The 20,483-nt window shown below is 47.8% G+C and overlaps 2 protein-coding genes and 1 long non-coding RNA gene across 6 annotated transcripts; 1 reads left to right on the top strand and 2 right to left on the bottom strand.

The window, feature by feature from the left end:
- Window positions 1-278: 278 nt before the first annotated feature.
- On the top strand, window positions 279-1,569 carry LOC125554525 (protein MAIN-LIKE 2-like; the record flags this gene model as incomplete). The annotated part of the gene is made up of 3 exons (XM_048718054.1): window positions 279-534; window positions 615-1,247; window positions 1,336-1,569. Coding segments are annotated over exons 1-3 (936 nt in total), but the record flags the coding sequence as incomplete, so codon positions are not given.
- Window positions 1,570-10,221: 8,652 nt separating this feature from the next.
- On the bottom strand, window positions 10,222-15,393 carry LOC125550300 (hydroxyproline O-galactosyltransferase GALT5-like). The gene is made up of 7 exons (XM_048713270.1): window positions 14,394-15,393; window positions 12,667-12,899; window positions 12,200-12,481; window positions 11,983-12,111; window positions 11,693-11,866; window positions 11,030-11,137; window positions 10,222-10,667 (listed from the first exon to the last, which is right to left on the bottom strand). Exons 1-7 carry the CDS (start codon window positions 15,076-15,078, stop codon window positions 10,464-10,466), a joined length of 1,815 nt encoding a protein of 604 aa, XP_048569227.1. The 5' UTR covers window positions 15,079-15,393; the 3' UTR covers window positions 10,222-10,463.
- A 1,488-nt stretch (window positions 15,394-16,881) lies between these two features.
- Window positions 16,882-19,196, bottom strand: LOC125553422. Of its 4 annotated transcripts, XR_007304055.1 has the most exons (6): window positions 18,941-19,196; window positions 18,646-18,844; window positions 18,204-18,283; window positions 17,804-17,905; window positions 17,456-17,710; window positions 16,882-17,263 (listed from the first exon to the last, which is right to left on the bottom strand). It is a non-coding gene; the product is annotated as an uncharacterized LOC125553422 (long non-coding RNA). The 4 variants fall into 4 exon arrangements; XR_007304056.1 differs by lacking the exon at window positions 18,204-18,283 and having other exon boundaries at window positions 16,886-17,263; window positions 18,941-19,192; XR_007304054.1 differs by lacking the exons at window positions 18,204-18,283; window positions 18,646-18,844 and having other exon boundaries at window positions 16,886-17,375; window positions 18,941-19,182.
- Between the last annotated feature and the right edge of the window lie 1,287 nt (window positions 19,197-20,483).

Below are 20,483 nucleotides of genomic sequence, written 5' to 3'. Positions count from 1 at the left end.
TTCTTTTCCTCCGTAAATTTGTTGCCATTTTAGAGATTTGTCCAAGATTTGATGAAACCCTTGATTTGCTTGATTTAGGATGTGTAGTCATAGTGGTAGTACCGTAGTGTTGTTGCTTAGTTCACAATATATAGTTCTTGTTAGTGAAATCATAGATTGTTTTGTTTATATATATATATATATATATATATATATATATATATATATGAGATGCCTATTTATATAGATAACAATGAGATGTTGAGTTTTGTAGAGATATATGATCTGTTTTTTTAGATATATATTAGATGTTGATTTTATTTGAAATATTAGATGTTGAGTTTATTTGAACACATATGACATATTCATTGTGTGAGAAGGAGATGTTGAGATTCTTGTAATTGAACACATATTAGATGTTTAGTGTATACCGATATTTGAGATGAAGATGAACTCATATATGTTTATTGTTTGAACTTTGTAAGGATGGTTTGGCTTCTCGACGATGTCTACGACACGAAACACCGGGCCTACATGATGCGCGAGAAGGAGATGGTAATAACGAGTAATCTAAATATTTTGCCTTAAGTTGAAATTTACATGCCCTAAGATTTGTCATTACTTGTTTTTTGCAGAAGCTTGAACCTTTGAAGATTCGGTATCACGGAGTCTCTGGTCCTGCCATGCCTTACGATGAGCGGTACACACCGTACATCAAGCAGGCAGGACTACTCCCGTGGATTCAGTTGGTCAGCCGGTCCACGCCGAATCTGAATGCTCCACTGGTGTCCGCTCTTGCTAATCGGTGGAGGCCGGAGACGCATAGTTTCCATCTTCGGACTGGGGAGATGACCGTGACGCTCGAGGATGCCTCGTTGATCACCGGTCTTGCTATGGACGGGATGCCTCTCTGTATGAGCACCGATTCTGATGGGTGGCGCGAGCAGATGATTGCTCTTATCGGTATGGCTCCTACCGAGGCTGAGGCTGATGTAGAGGAGGGAGAAGAGAAGAAGAAGAAGAAGGAAAGGAAAGCAGCCGGAGCTGCTTTCACGTGGATTCAAACTCACTTTGCGACGTGCCCTCCGGATGCCACTGATGACGTGATCCAGACACATGCTCGTGTCTACATGTGGTATGTTGTGTCGGGGACTTTGTTTCCTGACTCCACTGGCAAGAACGCTCCATGGATGTGGCTGAAGGCGTTGACCGTCTTCGATAGCAAATGGAGCTGGGGTTCAGCGACTCTTGCCTACTTGTACCGACAGGTAGTTGGTCTGTTTTGTGATCAACTCATTTCTTCATTAGCAATGCAAGCTTGCTGTCAAGTTAACATTGTTTTTCTTTCATATGCAGCTGGACGATGCGTGTTGCAGGATCACAGATAGTGCAGGCATTGGTGGTAATATGCTTCTACTTTCTGTATGGAGCTGGGAGCGTCTGCCTGTTGGACGCCCGAAGAGCGTCAGGTTTAATCCTTGGTATGAAGATGAAGATGACGAATTACGGCGCCCCACTTGGGCTTACAAGTGGGATGTGGTTTCCGAGATGACGAACGATGTCAATCTCATGTACCAGAAGTACGTTGCCGAATTGGACACGATTATGCCTGAGCAGGTAACGAGGTCATTACTTCAGTCATTTCTCATGTTTGCCTGAAAAAATTCACCAATTTTGCATTGTTGCCCTATTTCATAGGTGGAATGGCAGCCATATGGCGCCGATGACAGACTTGGGTACACCCCGGAGTTTACCATCAACCCGATGTGCTTGCGGGATAGGGATCTCTGGCGTATGCGGTGCCCACTGATATGCAACTGGGCTGTTGAGTTTCATTTGCCACATCGCGTGTGTCGTCAGTTTGGTCTGTTCCAGCCTCACCCGTCGGAATGGTTGGATACGGACAAAGCACTTCATAGGTAAGACAGCATGAACCGTATTGACTAAGCATCGTCACTCCTTGATTTTGCTAATGTTTGGTTTTGTACCATGCAGGTTGGACAGGAGAAGGCAGCGGAAGATAAAGGACTGGGACAAGCATCATGCTTTGTATGTTACCCGCTTCCAGCTTTGTGTGGAGGAAGCTCGTAGCAGTGCACGCGCCAAGCTTCGTGAGCATAGTCCACTTGCTTTTGATAACTACATACGATGGCTTCTTGAAAATACTCGAGTTGAGATATGCCCGCCGGCATATAATGAGGATATTCTTGAAGAACCCGTAAACTTTGAGGATCTATCAAAGGGGAAGTACAACAGAGATGTCAGGGTAGGGCACGGAGTCCCTGCTGTTCCGGTGATTAACTATGTGGTAAAGTGTTTCTTCTTTACTTTCCCGTTGGCCGTATTACACATGTTTGAATGGCTAACCATAGTCCACTTGCTTTTGATAACTACATACGATGGCTTCTTGAAAATACTCGAGTTGAGATATGCCCGCCGGCATATAATGAGGATATTCTTGAAGAACCCGTAAACTTTGAGGATCTATCAAAGGGGAAGTACAACAGAGATGTCAGGGTAGGGCACGGAGTCCCTGCTGTTCCGGTGATTAACTATGTGGTAAAGTGTTCCTTCTTTACTTTCCCGTTGGCCGTATTACACATGTTTGAATGGCTAACGTGTTCATTCTTTCTCATCCGCACGCACCGAGATCAAGAAAGCAGCTGATGAGAGCCAGTCTATTCTGGAGGAAACACCGGTTGGAAAAGGCAATGATGATGGTTCACTACGAGCATTCCTCAAGGTACAATATCGCATTCACTATGAGAGTAGTCTATGTTGCGGAGTTTCATATCTTACACTTGTTCATGTTACAGCGTCAGGCCAGGAAGTTAAGGCGGTTATCGAATCTTCTCTCGGTTGCCGTGATCCCGAAATTGATGAATCATCTGCCTCTAGGTCTGGTACACCATCAGACCTCTCATCTCACCATCAGAGGGACGATGTGAGTTCCTCATATGCTTATCAGGATGATGAGGGTGCGGTCACCCAAGAGGTATGACTAATCCTTTAGATGTGATTCTCACTTGATTACGACGTCGGTCTTCACCATATTGTTTGATTGTGTGATAGGGCGATGAGCTTGATGATGACATGACTTTGGCGGACGCTCAACTTCGATCCCCATATGTGTTCAAGCCTAGGAAGCCCAGACGCCGGTACACGCCCAACGACTTTGACAACAGAGGCAACCCAAAGGTGGTCGTAGGGACCTCGCGGATGGCTAGCTTGGATCATGAGGCGGAGGCGGAGGAGGAAGTGCAGGAAGAGAAGGCTCGTCCATCCAGGAAGAAGAAGATTGCCTGCAGGCGTGGCACCAGGAACACGCGCGGAAGGCATTAGTGTTTGTTACTATGGAAGTGCTCTCTTGTAGCCGTTTCGTTAGGTTGATGAACTTGTTGGGTTATGTTATATGTTGGTGAACTCTTACTATTGTGGTATTTGTGTTTCCGAACTAGTAGTAACGTTGAATTGTCCTAAATGATGTGATGTTCAAATTATTAGTTGTCTTTATTCAGTATTTGTCCTAAATGATGTTGTCTTTGTTCAGTTGAATTGTTCAGTATTTGTATTTGCCAAAATGGAATCTGTTTCTGTAGTTTGGCAGTTAACAACACTGCAACGCCTGACAGTCAGGCGCTGCACTGTACTATGCAGCGCCCAAAGCCTAGGCGCTGCACCTCACAGTGCAGTGCCCGTCCCATAGGCACTGCTTCACTGGCCATGGCTGCCCATAGGGCCACCGAAGGCTTTGAGCACTGACGATCCACGAAAATTACCAAGTCATAGTGCAGCGCCCCAGAGCAAGGCGCTGCACTTTACAGTGTGACGTCCGTCCGTTCGGCGCTGCATAGAACAGTGCAGCACCTTTGTTTTGGGCGTTGCACGGTTGTTTACTGCAAAAACAGAGTTGACAGTACATTCATTTCACCAGAACATCATAATACTTACAATGACTGCATCATCACAACAATTTGAACAAACAAAAATTTTATGCCGATGAGTTCATAACTTAAGACAATTCAAACATTACTACGACATGGTTCACGACACGTTCATTACAAATGACAAATGGCAGCTTGCCCTAGAAGATAGTTCACCAACATCTCACATGCCCTCACAAATTCATGACGAGTGCACCGAAGTGAAGTCCCTACTAAGTAGAGCGAGGCCATTTCCCCTTCTTGTCACGGGCCGAGTCCTCCTCTTGCGCCTCGCGAGCCTTTGCAAGCTTTCTTGCCCTCTCCTCCTCACGAGCAAGTTTCGCTTGGCGTGCCCTCTCCTCCTCTCGTTTCTTCCGCTCCATCCTCTCCTTCTGACGACGCTCTTCCTCCAAGCCTCTTCGAAACGATTCTTCGAACCGCCGTTGCCGCCTAAGACAATCTTGGTATTGGTCCTTTTTGACATCTTCTGGCACTTCAAGATCTATCCACATGAAGTACTTGCATAGAGGAGGCGGTGACTGCATACAAAATTTTTGTTAGTGTTGACACACATTTGATAGTAACATTTTACTTCTCGAGCTTACCGGTGGTTGGTCATAGGCGTTAGTTGGAAGTGCACGATCATAAGCATAGTTCGGGCATACAAAATATCTCCGCCCTTCCGTCCATGATTTATTTCGGTCGGTGGATACCTTCACCTTGCAAACATCTCCACACCAACATGGCGGGATGTTGGCATCTTTCTCCTTCACCTTGTCCAAAGATGCGTCCTCCCACTTGTTCGGCATGTCTTCTTGGTTAGCACACGGTGGCCTCGTCATGGAACCGGATGAAGCCATGCCTACAAAACCGATAATTCTTGGTTAACCCTAACCCCCACTTAACAATAACCACAATCCTAACCATAGCATAACCCTAACACTAACATCAAACACACATACCCCTAACCCTAGCATACCATGAAAGCCTAACCAACCCAAATTAGCAAAGAAACTTAACATCATTCAACAAATATTTGCAAATCCAAGCCAAAACTAGGGTTTCCCCAAAGTAGCAAGATTTGAGCAAATGTGACAATTCCTATGGATGAAAACGAGGGGAACGAAGGAGATTACCTTAAGGGAGGGTTTGGCTTTGAAATCCACGGTCAAATACTCCGGATCTGAGGAGCGTTTGAGAGGGGGGAGAGGAGGGCAGAGGGAAGGCACTGAGCTTCGGGTTTGTGTGGGGGTGGGGGTGTGTGGGGTGGGGATGGGTGGGAGGGGGGTGAGTGCAGCAAATAGATGTCCAGTAGTGCAGCGCCTAAAGGGTAGGCGCTGCACTATGGTGTGTGGTGCCTCTCCCTTTAGGCGCTGCACTACTGGACATCCCAGTCCAGAGAGCAACAGAAGCTTCCAGTATGTTTTCTGCCCAAAAAAAATGCTAAGTGAGTGTGCAACACCCAAGGGATAGGCGCTGCTCTGTACTGTGCAGCGCCCAGGCGTGAGGCGCTGCACATTACAGTGCAGCGCCCCTCCCTTAGGCGCTGCAGACTGACTTAGCAAATTTTTGGGAGGGGCGCTGCACTGTAATGTGCAGCGCCTCGGCCTTAGGCGCTGCACTATCTGCTGTTTTCATATACAAAGTGATTTTTATGTTTTGTGATTCACATAGATGGCACATAATCATATCCAAATCACATGTAGTAGTCCAAATCACATACTCATACACAAATATTTAGCCAAAAGACATAGTTATTTACGTCTCATATCACATAGTAGCACATATTTTGGTTCATAGAAAAGGTCATGGTCCTTGTCCCTTCTTCTTCCTCTCTTCTTCTTCTTCTTCTTCTTCTTCTTCTCCCTCCTCCGACCACCAAGGGAGCTCACCTTTCGCCTCCGTGTCCTCCACCCCCTTCATTGTTTCCATACCTATGAAAATGTTAATATAATAGTTAGTCACACAATGCAAAATGACAACACAAGCATTGAGCCAAAAGAACAAGATCATAGTAAGTCACATACGGCAATGGTCCATTGAGCCAAGTGAACATTCCTCCACCACGGCCGCCGCCAAGGCCAAGATCACCACCACTGCCTCTACCACCACCACGGCCTAGACCACCACCACGGCCTCTACCGCCACCATGTCCTCTACCGCCACCACGGCCTAGACCACCACCACCACGGCCTCTGCCACCACCACGGCCAAGACCATCACCACGGCCTAGGCCTTCACCACGGCCAAGACCATCACCACGGTCTCTACCACCACCACCACGGCCTAGACCATCACCACGGCCTAGGCCTTCACCACGGCCAAGACCATCCCCACGGCCTAGGCCATCACCACGGCCTCTACCACCACCACGACCTCTTTGTTGCCTAGTGCCTCGTTGGCTTGTTTGACTTGGTTGGCTACTCCTTGGTTGACTTGGTTGGCTATCATTTGCTTGGCTTGTGCTTGCATCATTTTTCTTTGATCTTTTTCTTGATTTGGGACAAGTTCTTGTGTTGTGTCCCCCATGACTGGAGTCCCCACAACGGGATTGCTCACGAGGCTCTTGGAATTGGCCGGTGCTGTATTCTCCACCGCCACCACGACCCCATCCGTCCATGTCACCTCTAAGACGCTTTGTCTTACGTCTTCCCCGTCTAACGACCTTCAATTCCGGGTCCGGCCATAGTTGAAATCCATGATACTTCAGCCATTGTGATTGGTCCAAGTATGGCTGAAACCGGGGAGCCCATGTATTCTTTACCGTCATGATTGAGAACTCGGACTCCCTCACGGTAAGAGGGTGATTGACGTCCACATTCCTAACACGGGCTGCATTTAACAAGTGCGAGCATGGGAGATGAAGCAACGATGGCCTCATGCAGCTGCAATCACACCGTGTTAGGGAGACCTTGAAAGCGCGGCCTCCGTGTTGGTGGCCATCGTTTGTGGTTCCTCCAGGCTCTTTCACCTCATACTTCCACTCGTTGTCGTCATATAGTACAGCTTCTTGGGAATCTGCCTTTCGTGATTGAAAGTCCAACCATTCTTCAACCTTTGGTGGGAAATAGTACTTGTGCTTATCCTTGTTCTCACCAGCAATCTGCTTATCCGTCTCCATTGAATACTTCAAAAAGTATCCATTCATCTTGTCAAATGTGTATTGAACTATTGCCGTCACGGGTAATGCACGTACACCCTTGAGCACCTTATTGAAGCATTCTGCCATATTGCTTGTCATTTGACCGTACCTCCGGCCATCTTCATCGAAAGCACGTGCCCACATATTCCTTTCGACAATGTTCTTACTGAGAAATTCATGACCACCGGGGTCAAGTTTCTTGTGTCTGAGCAATGCATTGAACAATGTGGCAAACCGCTTGTTGGTGAAAGCGAGACAACAATCTTGAAGATCATCGGCCAACTCCTTGATACCACATTCCCTATAGAAGTTTGCACAAAAGTGCCTCATGCACCATCGATGGTGCAACTTTCTATGTCCGGGAATGTCAACCACCACCGCATTTAGAATTCCTGGATGGCAATCCGATATGACACAAATTTCCCTTTCAGCCGGTAATACCCTTGTTCTCAATTGACGCAAGAACCACTCCCAGTTATCATTGTTCTCCACCTCAACCAAAGCGAAAGCCAAAGGCAACACCCGGTTATTGGCATCACTTGCTATTGCAACCAATAAAGTGCCCTTGTATTGTCCGGTCAAGAACGTGCCATCAATGGCGATGACGGACCGACAATGCTCAAAAGCCCTCATGCATTGCTCAAAGGCCCAAAATGCACGACCAAATACTCGGACGGTCCTCCCGTTGTGAATCAATGTTTGGTGCCCATGAGGCTCAACCACGTGAACCATGCCTGAGTTTGTGGTGGCCATAGCTAACAACAACCTAGGGAGTCGGTTGTATGCTTCCTCCCAATTGCCATACAACATCTTGAATGCGGCTTGCTTTGCCTTCCATGCCTTGCCGTACTTCACCTTGTAATGAAAGATGGCTTTCACAAGGTCAATGACACTCTTGATGCTCATTGTTGGAAGTGTGGATATTTGGTTGGAAAGCCTATAAGCGATGAACTCGGACGTGAGTTGTCTGTGTTGTTGGTACACAAGCTTGCCATCCGCATTCTTGTGCTGGCACATGTGATTTGGTAGACAACTCACTATGCGCCAAGTGGGACCTCCTTTCCATGGCCTTGCACGCACAATCCATGGACAACTTGGCACTTCACATTTGACCGTGTAACACACATTGACGTCCGAGTTGGCCACTTTATGTGGACGATAATGCGTAACCGAGTAGTTGTCGAGCCATATCTTCAATTTCAAGAAGGATTGAAACTCACAACCGGGATATATCCCGTTCTTGCCGTCTTCCAAATCACGGTGAGAACTTGGCCTAGCTCCAAGAGATATGCATTTGCCACCATCCACAACGGCTTCATCCGCGAGACTAAGATCCTTGAACAATGGTGTCTTGTGATCCCGCCCGAATACCTTCTTGAATGCTTGGGCCTCCTTCGATGTGAACCCCTCCTCATCAACTTCTTCATCGGGACCATCGTCATCCGAGTCCGATGCATATGCACGGGAAAAAGGGATGGATTGGTCCATTGTCTCTTGCACATGATATTGGTCGAGATCACCCACATTGTTGTCATGGAGATCAACTTCGTTGTCATCCTCCTCGTACTCATCATTCTCCTCTTCAAAACCTTCATTTTGGTTGTTTGGAGTCGGGCTCAATGTTGGCCAATCTTGTTGCGTGAAATGAGGTTCACTCATTTGATCTTGGTTCATGGGTGGTGGAGTGCTAGCAACCAACGAGGAGGGGTTCCGGTTCAAGTCCAAATTCAAAGTAGACTCAACCTTCTTGGAGGCAAATAACTCAAGAGCCTTGTCTAGAGATTCGGCAACCGTCTCCTTATATGCAACCCAACGTTGCTCGGAGTTCACACGCATTGTCTTCCAAAGGATGTGCATTCCAAAACCAACATTATGCCTTCCCTCGAACTCAACAACGTCACTTGGGTCCATCCAATTCAAATCCTTCCTCACTTGGTCCAAGAGCTCCGCATAGCTTGGACTACTCTCAAACACCATGTCAAGCTCATCCGGGTCCGGCTCAACATTGCCTTTCAAAAAGGCCTCTTTATCCACATGATGAACATAAACACATGTTCTCCCCATCCCTACAATAATAAAAAACACACATATATCAAGTAAGTACTTCACAAAAAATATTTGCACAAAATACATATGCCATAACATATATATGAATTAATAACCCTAACCCCCACTTAACAATAACCACAACCCTAACCATAGCATAACCCTAACACCAACATCAAACACACATAACCCTAACCCTAGCATACTATGAAAGCCTAACCAACCCAAATTAGCAAAGAAACATAACATGATTCAATACAAATTTGCAAATCCAAGCCAAAACTAGGGTTTCCCCAAAGTAGCAATATTTGAGCAAATGTGACAATTCCTATGGATGAAAACGAGGGGATCGAAGGAGATTACCTTAAGGGAGGGGTTGGCTTCGAAATCCACGGTCAAATACTTCGGATTTGCAATATTTGAGAAGGATTTGAGAGGGGGGGAGAGGGGAAGAGAGGAGGGGCGCAAGGCTAAGGGTTTGTGTGGGGTGGGGTGTGTGGGGTGGGATGGGAGAGAGGGTGGGGCCAGCCTAAGTTGAACACAGACTGTGCAGCGCCCAAGAGCTAGGCGCTGCACATTACAAGTGTGGCGCCTAAGTCTGAGGCGCTGCAGTGCTGTCTGTGGGGCCGCAACTGGACCAGGGCTGCCACGCTGGCACGAGGTGCGACGCCCAAGAGAGAGGCGCTGCATAGTAGTGTGTGGCGCCCAGCTGTCGGGCGCCACACGAAAGGATCAGCAAAGTGAAATTTTTTTGGAACAAGGTCAGTTTATGATTTGATTTGGCCCTCAGGTCAAATATGTGATTTCTGCCCCGGCGTGCTACTCCCTCCTGCCACCACCACACGGCGCAGCATGTTGCCGCTGCCCCACAAGCACATGTCGACCGATCATGGCTGCATCCCTAATTAAATTTACAGACAGACAGACATTCTGAGTTAAATTTACCACCATGTTATGGGCTTGGCGCCAAAATATGATCAGCGCTACTTGTGGACTCGGCCACTCAGGGAGGCGTTGGTCGCCACTCACAGTCACAGGGAAAAGGACATGGAGGAGAAAACAAAGACACCCATCACGTGCAGTCGTCGTCGATGATCATGATGATGATGACAGCAATGGAGAGCCGGCTAGTAGTTTATAATAACATGTATAACTATAATGATTTGGTAAGTATATATGGGTAACTAATGTTTGTACCACTACCTGGCTGGTTATGTGCATTACATGTGAGGTGAGGTGGTGCAAGTGAGTGTAATTAACTTAAACTTGTCAGGTTCCACTGCTAGGGCTGCTGCTCAGCTCATCATACCCAACCTCCCCTGAAAAATGAGCTTGGATCGTCCCTCCCACGGTAGTGAGAGCTGTGTGTCGTGTCATCTGGCGTTGCAGCACTGCGGCCTGCCTTGCCGTAGGTTCTCCCAGAGGCACAGCATCTGCCCCGGCGACTGGTAGTGCGCCGTGAGGTAGTCGTCGGCGCAGCCCGCCTGGCAGAACCGCGCGCCGTGGACGTACTCCACGCCGCCGGCGTCGAGCTGCCCCACCCACATGCCCACGCTCACGTCCTCCATCTTGAACAGCTGCCATGGCCAAAGCAGAACGCAATCATTCGTTTGTTAATACAAGGTGATGTACTATGTATTGATGATTGATGAACGGATACAACTTTTGGCTTTTCTGGTGTGGTGTGGTGTGGCATGGGCCATCTTTTCAGCCCACGCATGATTGGGCCCGTGCCGTTTCCCCCGATTTTCGATCAGAATCGGCATCATTCACCCAAACTTTAAACCAGGCCAGCCAGATGGTGCCTGGCTCTTGAGTGCTTGTGTGGAATGTGGAATGTGGAATGCAGTCACTACATGGGATCCCAATTCCCAGTGCCACTTGATACGCAATGAAAACAGAGAGGAAGAAAGGTGTTGGGTGGGCGCAGAGAGCTTACATTCAGCCGCCCCTTCTCCATCTCCGACGCGACGAAGCCCGCGATGTCGGAAGAAACAATGTAGCCAGCGCCGTCCGCGTAAGTCGGGTACGTGTCCCTGGGCCACTCCTGGAAATTTAGCGCAGAATGTTACCAAAGAGGTCAGCATGGCAGCACAGGACGGAAGTCAATAATGGTGCACCAATGATTGCGCTAACGACGAATGTAGTTAGCCAGCATGATTACATGAGACAATAACATATTCATGTGGGCAGCGCATACCAGTCGTTTATGTGGTTCTCATGTACTATTATTTGGCGCATCAAGAACATGAGCACGCTGTCTGTTTTGCTAATTCCAGGAACTGTAATAGGACTGATGAGTGGTGACACAAAAACATGCTGTTCATGAGCAGTAAACGTCTGAAATTGACTCAGTCGACAAAAAGTTTGTACAACACTGGTTTGGTATCTTCTTTCTGATGAAATTTAATGCAGCTCCTATGTACTGGTTTGTCTTTCTGAGAGAGATACTCTACGTCAGTTATGAATGTTGTCACGGGGGCATTTAATTACTTTTGATCACTTGAGTAAAAGATATGCAAGTAGCCTGAGAGTCAATCTGTGTAATTTCAAGATAACATTTGCAAAAATAGGAGGTTTTTTTTTTAGTAGATCACTTCACCTCATATGAGACGGCCCATTTTCCTTCTCGGAGTGGTCTGTGGTAGTAGTTCATGTTCCCCATATAGAAGCTTTTACCATCTGGGACTTTTTTTATTTCAGCCATAACTGAATCAAGTCTAAGGAATGTATCATCATCGCACTTCATGACGTACTTCGCAGAAACAACACGAGCCTTCAAGGACAAAGAATATATATAAATAAAAAGAACATTGAGATTGCATAAGAACTGTCTGAAAGGTAATTTAAATTCAGTGTGACTATGTTAAATCCACTCCTTATGCTACATACCGCATACTCGCAGATGGCAACAGTCTTAAGAACAACCAGGTCGTAGCTATCCACAAAGGGCACAATGATAATGTCCCCGAAGAAATCCGCTTCTTTCTTCAAATCTTCATTAACTTCCCTTCTTCCATTCTGCCCTGAAACATGGTTTTGTTATATATCTTTTCATGGGAAGAAGGAAAGAAAACTACCGGAACTAAATGGCAGGACAATAGATTACCAAGGCGACAAAAAACCGAGCCATAGTACTGGATGAATTTCGTACTGCAGACATCCATGATCTCCTCACAGCCATGCGCTCGGTGAAGTGGCTTCCTGCTGAAAGAATGCCTATGAACAGCTCCACAGGTTCTTCAGGAGGAGGGGCTTTCAGTTCGGCCAGCAACTCCAGATTTCTTTCCATAATGTTAGGATGGACCGCGGGTAATGTACCAGCAAACATTGATTCAACCTCGATATCACCATTTGCTTGCACCGTAGCGACATCCTCGAGATCAAAGCCCTTGAAAGAACAAATGTAATCAATGAATTGGCGCATCAGCAAATCTTGCCAAAAAAACAGTGGGGAGGAGCTGATCTACGTCCTAACCACATTTTCAGTTGAAATGCTAATCTACATCCTAACCACAGCAAAGATGTGCACGGATTCCAGCTAGAAGGACAATTGCAGAAGGAAACAGTACTTACAATGCGATAAGGAAAAGACGCGACATGCCTCCCATCAACTTGAACATGGTAACCTTCCAAACCGGAGCTTATTGTTAGAGCAAACAATTCACCCTCCACAAAAGGATAAGGCCAATCTATGAAACCACTGCTGCTCTGTCCAGCAACACGGTTACGCAGCAACATACTCTTCAACTCCTCAAGTGTGCCACCAGTGTTCCAGGTCCATTGCTCACATGTTACCAATCCATCAACTGCGCCACAGGAAAGCAATATAAGAAAATCTCGCGACGATCACCAGCTAAGCTAGCACACGTTAAACATTTTCTCATCAGCTCAAATTATTAGTAGAGCTCTCTTATTAGTAATTAGAATACCAAATGGACGTCCGGTGGGAATCACTAGCCCTAAAGCATTTGCAAGAAATTTATCATCAGGTTATCACATAGATATCCCACCAAATGGATTTCCATGGGAACCATGTAAATACCAAATATATTCCAACTATATAAGGAGAGGTCGGGCAGCAGTACCGCACATGTTATTGTCCTCTAGTCCTATTTTAGTTACCAAAGTCAAAGTAGAAAATGGATGAAATTTGCCATGAAACTTTGTCGGTATGTGTAATGACAGGGTATCAACGATCTAGTAATGGTACATCATCCACTGCTGATCATCAATCTACTTAGATTTTATAGATGATAAATGCAGTTGTCAGCCACATGCCATCCGACTCAGCTCAAAACTATCTGAAATATGATCTTGGGGGTTATGTGAAGCTTGGCAAGTTCACGGTTGAAAATTGAGCATCTGCAATAGTTCAGAACTCCAGAGTTCAAAATTGAGCATCTTGAAGTCCTCCTATCTATTCATACGGAGGAGAAATATAAGCATTTAGCGGGCATCATACAGTTGGAAATGAGAGCATGAAGACTGCCGTTAGAAAAACAAAGAAACTATCTAGATCCAAGGATGACCTATACTAAACGTGACAATGTCGCAAGTTCATTTTCCATATGATGGAATAGTAACCGGTAAAAACGTAAGGTGTCTATATGGATCCTAAACACAAACGAGGCAAGGAGGCAATTCTGCTGCGTAAACAGTTATTACGCCTTACAGGTTCTCGGGCACATTCAATTGTTTCACTGTTGGAAAAAACTGACATCCAGCAAAAATCCCTACATAACTCTGCTAAACTCGAATACACTCGTCGTTCTCCCCTCTTGTTATTACCTCTGGAAATGTTGAAATGGCACGGTGTACATCAATGCCAAGGGCCAAGGGCCATGGATCAAGATCAGTGGTATAGTTATCAAACATGGTGAGTGACGATGCTACACTTTCCGAGGACAGGCTTTCGCCCTGCACAGGACAAATGCTACGAATCATTGAAATTTTCCAAAAGGGAGCTAGAGCCGTATCACCAAACATGGTACTGCGATGGAGCCCCGATGAGATTAAGCACCGACCAGGAAACATGACACTGAATGCAAATCATCGGCATCAACATAGTACAGAGCCACTTGGTTAATTACCAGCACATATGTACCAGTAATATGTAGAGCCTAGAGCATTAGAGCTCCCCATGGATTGGTTGGTAATTAGTACCAACAACTGCACTGATCCTGCCGTGCGTGTGTACTGCTGCTACCGAAAATGTTTGATGTGCGTCGCCGTGGAATGCAATCGCGAAGTGAAATTTTAAGGTGAAAATTGGGTGGGAGTATGCAGAGCAGGTGACGCACCGGTGTCCTCGTCGGAGCGGCGCCAGCCCTCGCAGCGGAGCGCGGGGCCCCACTGGCCGCGGAAGCGGGTGTTGAGCTCGACGACGGGGCGGCCGCTCCAGTCGCCCCGGAGGCGCGGGTTGAGGTGGAGGATGGTGGTGGCGGCGTCCCCGTCCCCCGCGCCCCGCAGCTCCACCGCGAACTGCGCCAGGCCGCCTCCGGGCACCCGCCGCGGCCTGCCCACCACCGTGACGTGGGAGCCCAGCGCCAGCCCGCACGGCAGGGCGAGGGCGAGGGCGCGGGGCGCGTCGCCGGCCCGCGCGACGGAGGGCGGGCACCGCGGCGGCGCGGGGGACGGGGAGGGCGTCGCCGCGGAGGACGAGGCGGGGGCGGAGAGGGCGTCGCGGAGGAGGCGCGCGCCCTCGCGGAACGCCCGGGCGGCCGCCGCGTGGAGCGGCGCGGCGGCGTCGAGCGCGCGGACGTCGATCCGGGAGACGTCCAGGCGGAGGAGCGGGGAGGGGAGCCGTTGCCGCGTCCTCTCGGCGTGGGTGGCCTCGGCGGCGGTGAGGGCGACGGAGACGGTGGTGGGGCCGAGGGGGCGGCCGGGGTAGCGGAGGGAGAGGGCGGCGGCGTAGAGGAGCGCGGCGACGGGAAGCAGCAGCAGCAGGGGCCGGAGCCCGGCGGCGGGGCGGCGCGGCCGGCGCATGTCTCGTCTCCGGTGGGACGCTGCTGGCCGGCCGGCTGCCCGCGTCGCGTGGTGCGGCTTCTTCGTCGGTTACGTTTGGAGCTTGCTCCGAGGAGGGAAAGGTTGGAACTTTCCCCGGGGTTTAAGACGGCAGGAGATTATTATGAGATACCCATTTCCTTCCCCGGCTTGCCCGCCGATGATACGGCGTGGCGTGCGGCGTTTCTTTGGAGATTGTTAATGGCGCCGTTAATTGCCGCTGCTCCGGCGATCGCTTGCCTTGTGTGTGTACATGCACTCAAAAATTGTTGCTTTTGCTTGGAGGGCTAAGCATGCATCGTGCATACACTTCCACATCTGTTTCTTTTAGGGACAGTTCCATATCTCTTGACACGTTCAAGATTGGGGTACGTAGTTGTGGTTGATCACACACAATTTCGGCAGTTATGTCCCATAAAGCAATCTTTCGCCCAAAGCATAGTCGCAATCGTAAGCACAAGGCATATCCAGGATCCAGTCAGCACCACCAGCGCCCCAGCTTTCTGCCCTGTGTTCCCCAGCATATCGATCTGAAGTATGCAGGCAGCCAAGGTTAAGTCTGACGGCGAAATGGATTACGACGGTTTCATTTTTTTTCCTTTCTGTACCAGACAGTTGCCCATGCGTTGCGGCGGGAGTATGAACATTCTAATAGTAGATTAGTCCGTGGCTGCACGTCCATTTATTATATCGACGCGCTAAAATCTTAGCAAGTCTTTGTATGCAATCGACATGGCTCACCTTCCATTTTACGGCTAAGCACTTGTTTGGTAGGGATTTAATGGCTTCGCAAATAAAATATGTTTTTTTTGTAGGTTGACAGAACATGAGACATTTGATTCTGTTTTACGGAGAATGGATGGGAGAAAAGTTAGAGATGAGAGGAAAAAAAATCAAAGAGGAGAACGAAAGAGTAGGATGTATATAAGGAGTGTTAGATGAAAAAGAGATGAAATAGAAACCTTACGTTCTTTTTAACTAGTAGAGAAAATGTAAGACGTTTTCGCAATTTATAGTTTATAAACTCCAAAAATGGCCTACATTTATTAACGAAGGGAGTGTTGGTTCGTGACTTTGTGTTTGCTTCAATTTTTGTAACCTCTTTATTTCTATTTTTTGCGAGAAAACCTTTTTATTCTTGTATTACGACAAGGTACGAAATAAGTTAACCGCAATGTAGTCCACTGTTCAAACAGCCAAATTTGGCTTTGAGTGACACATACTATCATCTAGCTAAAAAATTGGTTAGGAAGGCAAGCACATTAGCAAACTAGACACTAGAATGTCTCCCGCTTTTTTTCCATTTCTTCTATTGCAACTCTGTGATATTTATGCCACGACTTGAAATTATTGTTTAGCACATCTTAGGTTCTTGTCCCGAAAAGTTTAATAAAATAAAATAAGATCTTGTGTTCTTCACATGTAAGGGCATACAATTAGTCAAAAAGAACATTTTTGTTAAACCTCCATGTTATCTAGAGACAACAACAATAAACACTCTATCAAATATGAATATACTATTATATTTTTTTGTGAATACGCAAAGGTTATGGGAAAATTCGTTTCTGAGCTCAGGCTCATCTGAACCTGATATCTTAGCCGCCCAGTCACATGTGGATTCGTGTCACAACTCGTATTCCATCTGGTATTCTCACTGTATGTGATATAGAAATGATGTGGGCCCTGGCTCATTTATTGCGGTAGGCGTCCTCACCGTCCAGCCGGAACAGCCAGTCCCCCGCGGCTCAGCTCTAATACTGAGCCATCATGTTCCATCTGCAACTCACAAACTGCCTGACACAACACTAGCCGTCCTTTTATATCCGCTGGCACTTTAGGTCCGACTTCAAACATTTCATGGAAATTTCAGGGAAATGCTGCGACTTCAACATTCCACTAGCACTTTACGTCCAACAATACACATTCAAATCCAATGTCCACAGAACCCACACTTGGGTTTTAGAAATTCGCAGGCGCGAAAACCAAAAGTGACAAACTACACTAGGGAACACACGAGCAATAGGGTCAAAAGATAGAGCCGCCCTGCAACTATTCTGACTTCATCCCCTCAGTCCATGATTTCGAGGCACATGAAACTTGGCAGGTGATACTCTCTCATACTCACGATCTCATGTTCGAGACTTTTCCGTAGGTGATAAAACAATATCTGCGCACACAAATGAGATCACATATTACTGTAACCTATGTTCATCACAAGATGCAGGTACAGCACATTGAACTCATGGATGTAGTGCACAATGTAAACACCGCTCTCCTCCCTGTCAACAAATCATTAGTCCAACACCAATATCTTCTATACTACCGTACATTCCAAAAATTGCGCTTGGCATTCACTCACCTTGTACAAGGATCGCGATGGGCCACCAACGGATAGACAGAAGTCCATCCGTCCACGTCAACCAATCATCCACCAAATATGTCGTTGAAGCATTGTCAGAATCGACGCTGGGATCTCTTTGCAAAGGCACTGTGTTTCGTTCCCATCTCATCACTGGGGTGTGTCTCAGTCGGGTTCAACACCCTGAAGATCTTCTTCTCTGTGTCCAGGATGTACAAGGACCAGCAATCCATGCAGTACACCGGGAACATAAAACTGAAATTAAGTATTTGCAACAGTACTACGTCGATGTGAGGGCATCCGGACTGAATGGCCATATGGGACATAATGGTAGATCTATGGGTTTACCTTTTTTAGCCACTCAATCTTGTACTGTATCTCATTAGCTTGAAGTCCATCTTACGGATTTAATCCCGGTCAACTTTTCCATCTCCACAGCTCTGTTCTGATCTGCAAAGATTGTCACCACAACTACTAAGCAATATGAAAATGCAAGCCAATCAGAACTAAAAATACTACTTAACAAAATATGTAGAGTGCACAACTTTTTTTAGGAACATGTAGAGTGCACAACTGGTGAGTATTGTTTTCAGAGCTGGGCCACCCATCATCAAAAATTCTGTAAACACCGACTCAAAACCTTTTGCTTGCTCGTCCCTCATCAAACACACCAGCCAATATAATGCTCTGAAAATGGTTCTTCACCCCAAGAAAAAGACTAAAAGGTATGCATATGAGAAGCTCTTACCAGCCGCACACGACCTTCCGCATGGACTTGGCCCGCTCGGCGTTTAGCCGGCTCTTCCCGTACCATATGCCAAAGTCAACCTAAAAGTCGTACACCTCACCCAATGAGTCAAAACTCAAACCAGGTTCTGGTTTCATCACAGTCTTAGTAGGCTCCTATCATGAGGTGCACTACCCAGGAACAACCTGAATCACGGTGTCCTATCAGGAGGTGCACTAGCACTACCAAGGCGCAACCTGAATTAACCAGGAAGCACTATTTGTTTACACATCTCCTGAATCTTCAAATTTTAGTAGATCACCTACTTACATCATTCAGACTGCACTAGAACCACGGAACATGAGGCAGATACAATGGACCGTGCTAAATCAGCTATCAAATCGAACGATTTCGCAAGTCTAAAAAACATTTTGGGCATGTTCAGCTGAAACGAAACTATGACCTTTTAGTCCACCCAGGCGCTTCCCAAAACCATGTTCCCTGTCGATTGCGCAGACCTCCTGGGCTGCAGTCCCCCAATCGTTGTGCGCAGCCGGAGCCACAAGTAGAAAACGCCGGCAAAGCCGGTGCTTCCTCCCGCGGCGGCGGCACTAGAGGCACCGCTGGAAAAGCTGGCCGCGTACTTATCCCTCAGTGGAAACCTTCAAGCCGCGCCAGAGTAAGCTTCCACGGCGGAGAGATGGTGAATCCATGGAAGCACGTAGATCTAGGACGACAGCCGGGCTAGAGAAACTCACCGATCAACTAGATCCATGAGGAAATCCAGGCCATCGGCTTCCATCGCCGCTCCGCCGCAGGAAGTCGCAGCCACCACAGATGCCATCGCCATGAGTCCCCTCACCACTTCCTCGATCTCACTACTCGGCAAACCCCCATACAACCTGGACTATCCACACCCAGACGTTCTGGGCCACGGCTCAGAATCATAGCCTCACGGACCGACGCCACCAAGTACGGAATTGGCCCACAAGCGCGCACTGTACTTGCCGTATTTAGTTTGTATCCTCATTTTCCCCTGCTCGACCTCTGACGCGTCTGACAGGATTGACACCATCTCAACGCACATACCAAAGGCTCAGATTTAGGGTGCAGCTGAGCTCGAGCACTTAGGTTATGTATTTTTTCGTTGATAGAAGAAGAGTAGTAGCATGGGGTTACAAAACACTTACAAGACCACATGCGCAAGAGGCATGGTAGAAAGCGGATGAGAAGAAAAGATCGAAGGGGTTGCTCAGCCCCAAAGATAGCTATAAAATATGCGTCGGGGAGGATGTTTTGTAGCCCGTTGACGCCTGCCTTAGCCCAAAGGCGGGGCTGCCCTTGATGGTGTCGGAGATGAGTGTGATCGATGATCTATCAGTGTCGAAGATGCATCCATTGCGGTGTTTCCAGGGCCACCACAGTGTCAGTATGATGAGTGAGGGCAGGCCCTTGCACGTAGAGGCTGGCACGTGGTCGTAGGAAGTCGTCCACCAGGTGTGGAAGGGCGTGTCGGGGCTCGGAAGGTCGACCGCGGCACGCACCCAACCAAGAACCTCATGCCAGACCTGTCTAGAGAATGAGCAGCCTGCTAGGAGATGCTGCATGGTATCCGGCTCCTGATCGCAAAGGGCACACGCTGCCTCGTGAGGTAGACCGTGACGGGCGAGCCGCTCCACCGTCCAGCAACGCTCCTGCATGGCCATTCAGAGGAAGAACTTGACGTGAAGCGGCACCCAGGGTCGCCATGTGAGCCTCCAATGCGGGTCCTTGCAGGCATCGATGAATAATGCCTTGTAACATGAGCTCGACGAGTATGTGGCGGAGGGGGTCCAGCGTCGTATGAGCTTGTCTGGCTCACCCGAGAGGTTGATGTGGCGCAACTGACGCCAGAGCTCGATGTATTGCACCATGGCCGCCGACCCAAGAGTGTATGTGTAGAACCTTGTGTACGGTACGCGCCTGGTGTTGCCGCCGTGGGACAAGTGCAAAGACGGGAGGGGCGATCTTGGTCACCGATCTGCCATCTATCCAGTGGTCGGTCCAGAACCTGCAGTTGTCGCCACATCTGAGCTCACAATTCGTAGAAGCCCTGAAGATGCCAGAAATTAATTGATGGGGGGGGGGAGGGGGTATTGTTCTCGTTTTAGTGCAATTTTGTATCGGAATATCTTTTAGTGATCTCTGTCAATTAATTTTGCATGTCTCTAAAATACATTGACAGGGAATATACTCGTTATCTTTTTTAGTATTTTGTATAAGAATATCTTTTAGCTATTACTTGTTTCCTTTTAGTATTTT

This window comes from Triticum urartu, chromosome 4 (genome assembly GCF_003073215.2).
Source record: "Triticum urartu cultivar G1812 chromosome 4, Tu2.1, whole genome shotgun sequence".
Classification (NCBI taxonomy): domain Eukaryota; kingdom Viridiplantae; phylum Streptophyta; class Magnoliopsida; order Poales; family Poaceae; genus Triticum; species Triticum urartu.
The sequence above is the reverse complement of the archived record's forward strand: the minus strand, read 5'-3'. Positions and strand labels throughout refer to the sequence as shown.

Excerpts from the sequence above, each read along its gene's own strand:
- LOC125550300 (XM_048713270.1), bottom strand. The coding sequence starts at position 15,078 with ATGCGCCGGCCGCGCCGCCCCGCCGCCGGGCTCCGGCCCCTGCTGCTG. Across the intron at positions 11,867-11,982 it reads TTGCCATCTGCGAGTATGCG|GCTCGTGTTGTTTCTGCGAA; the intron begins GTATGTAGCATA and ends TTGTCCTTGAAG. Across the intron at positions 10,668-11,029 it reads TGGAGAAGGGGCGGCTGAAT|CTGTTCAAGATGGAGGACGT; the intron begins GTAAGCTCTCTG and ends TGGCCATGGCAG.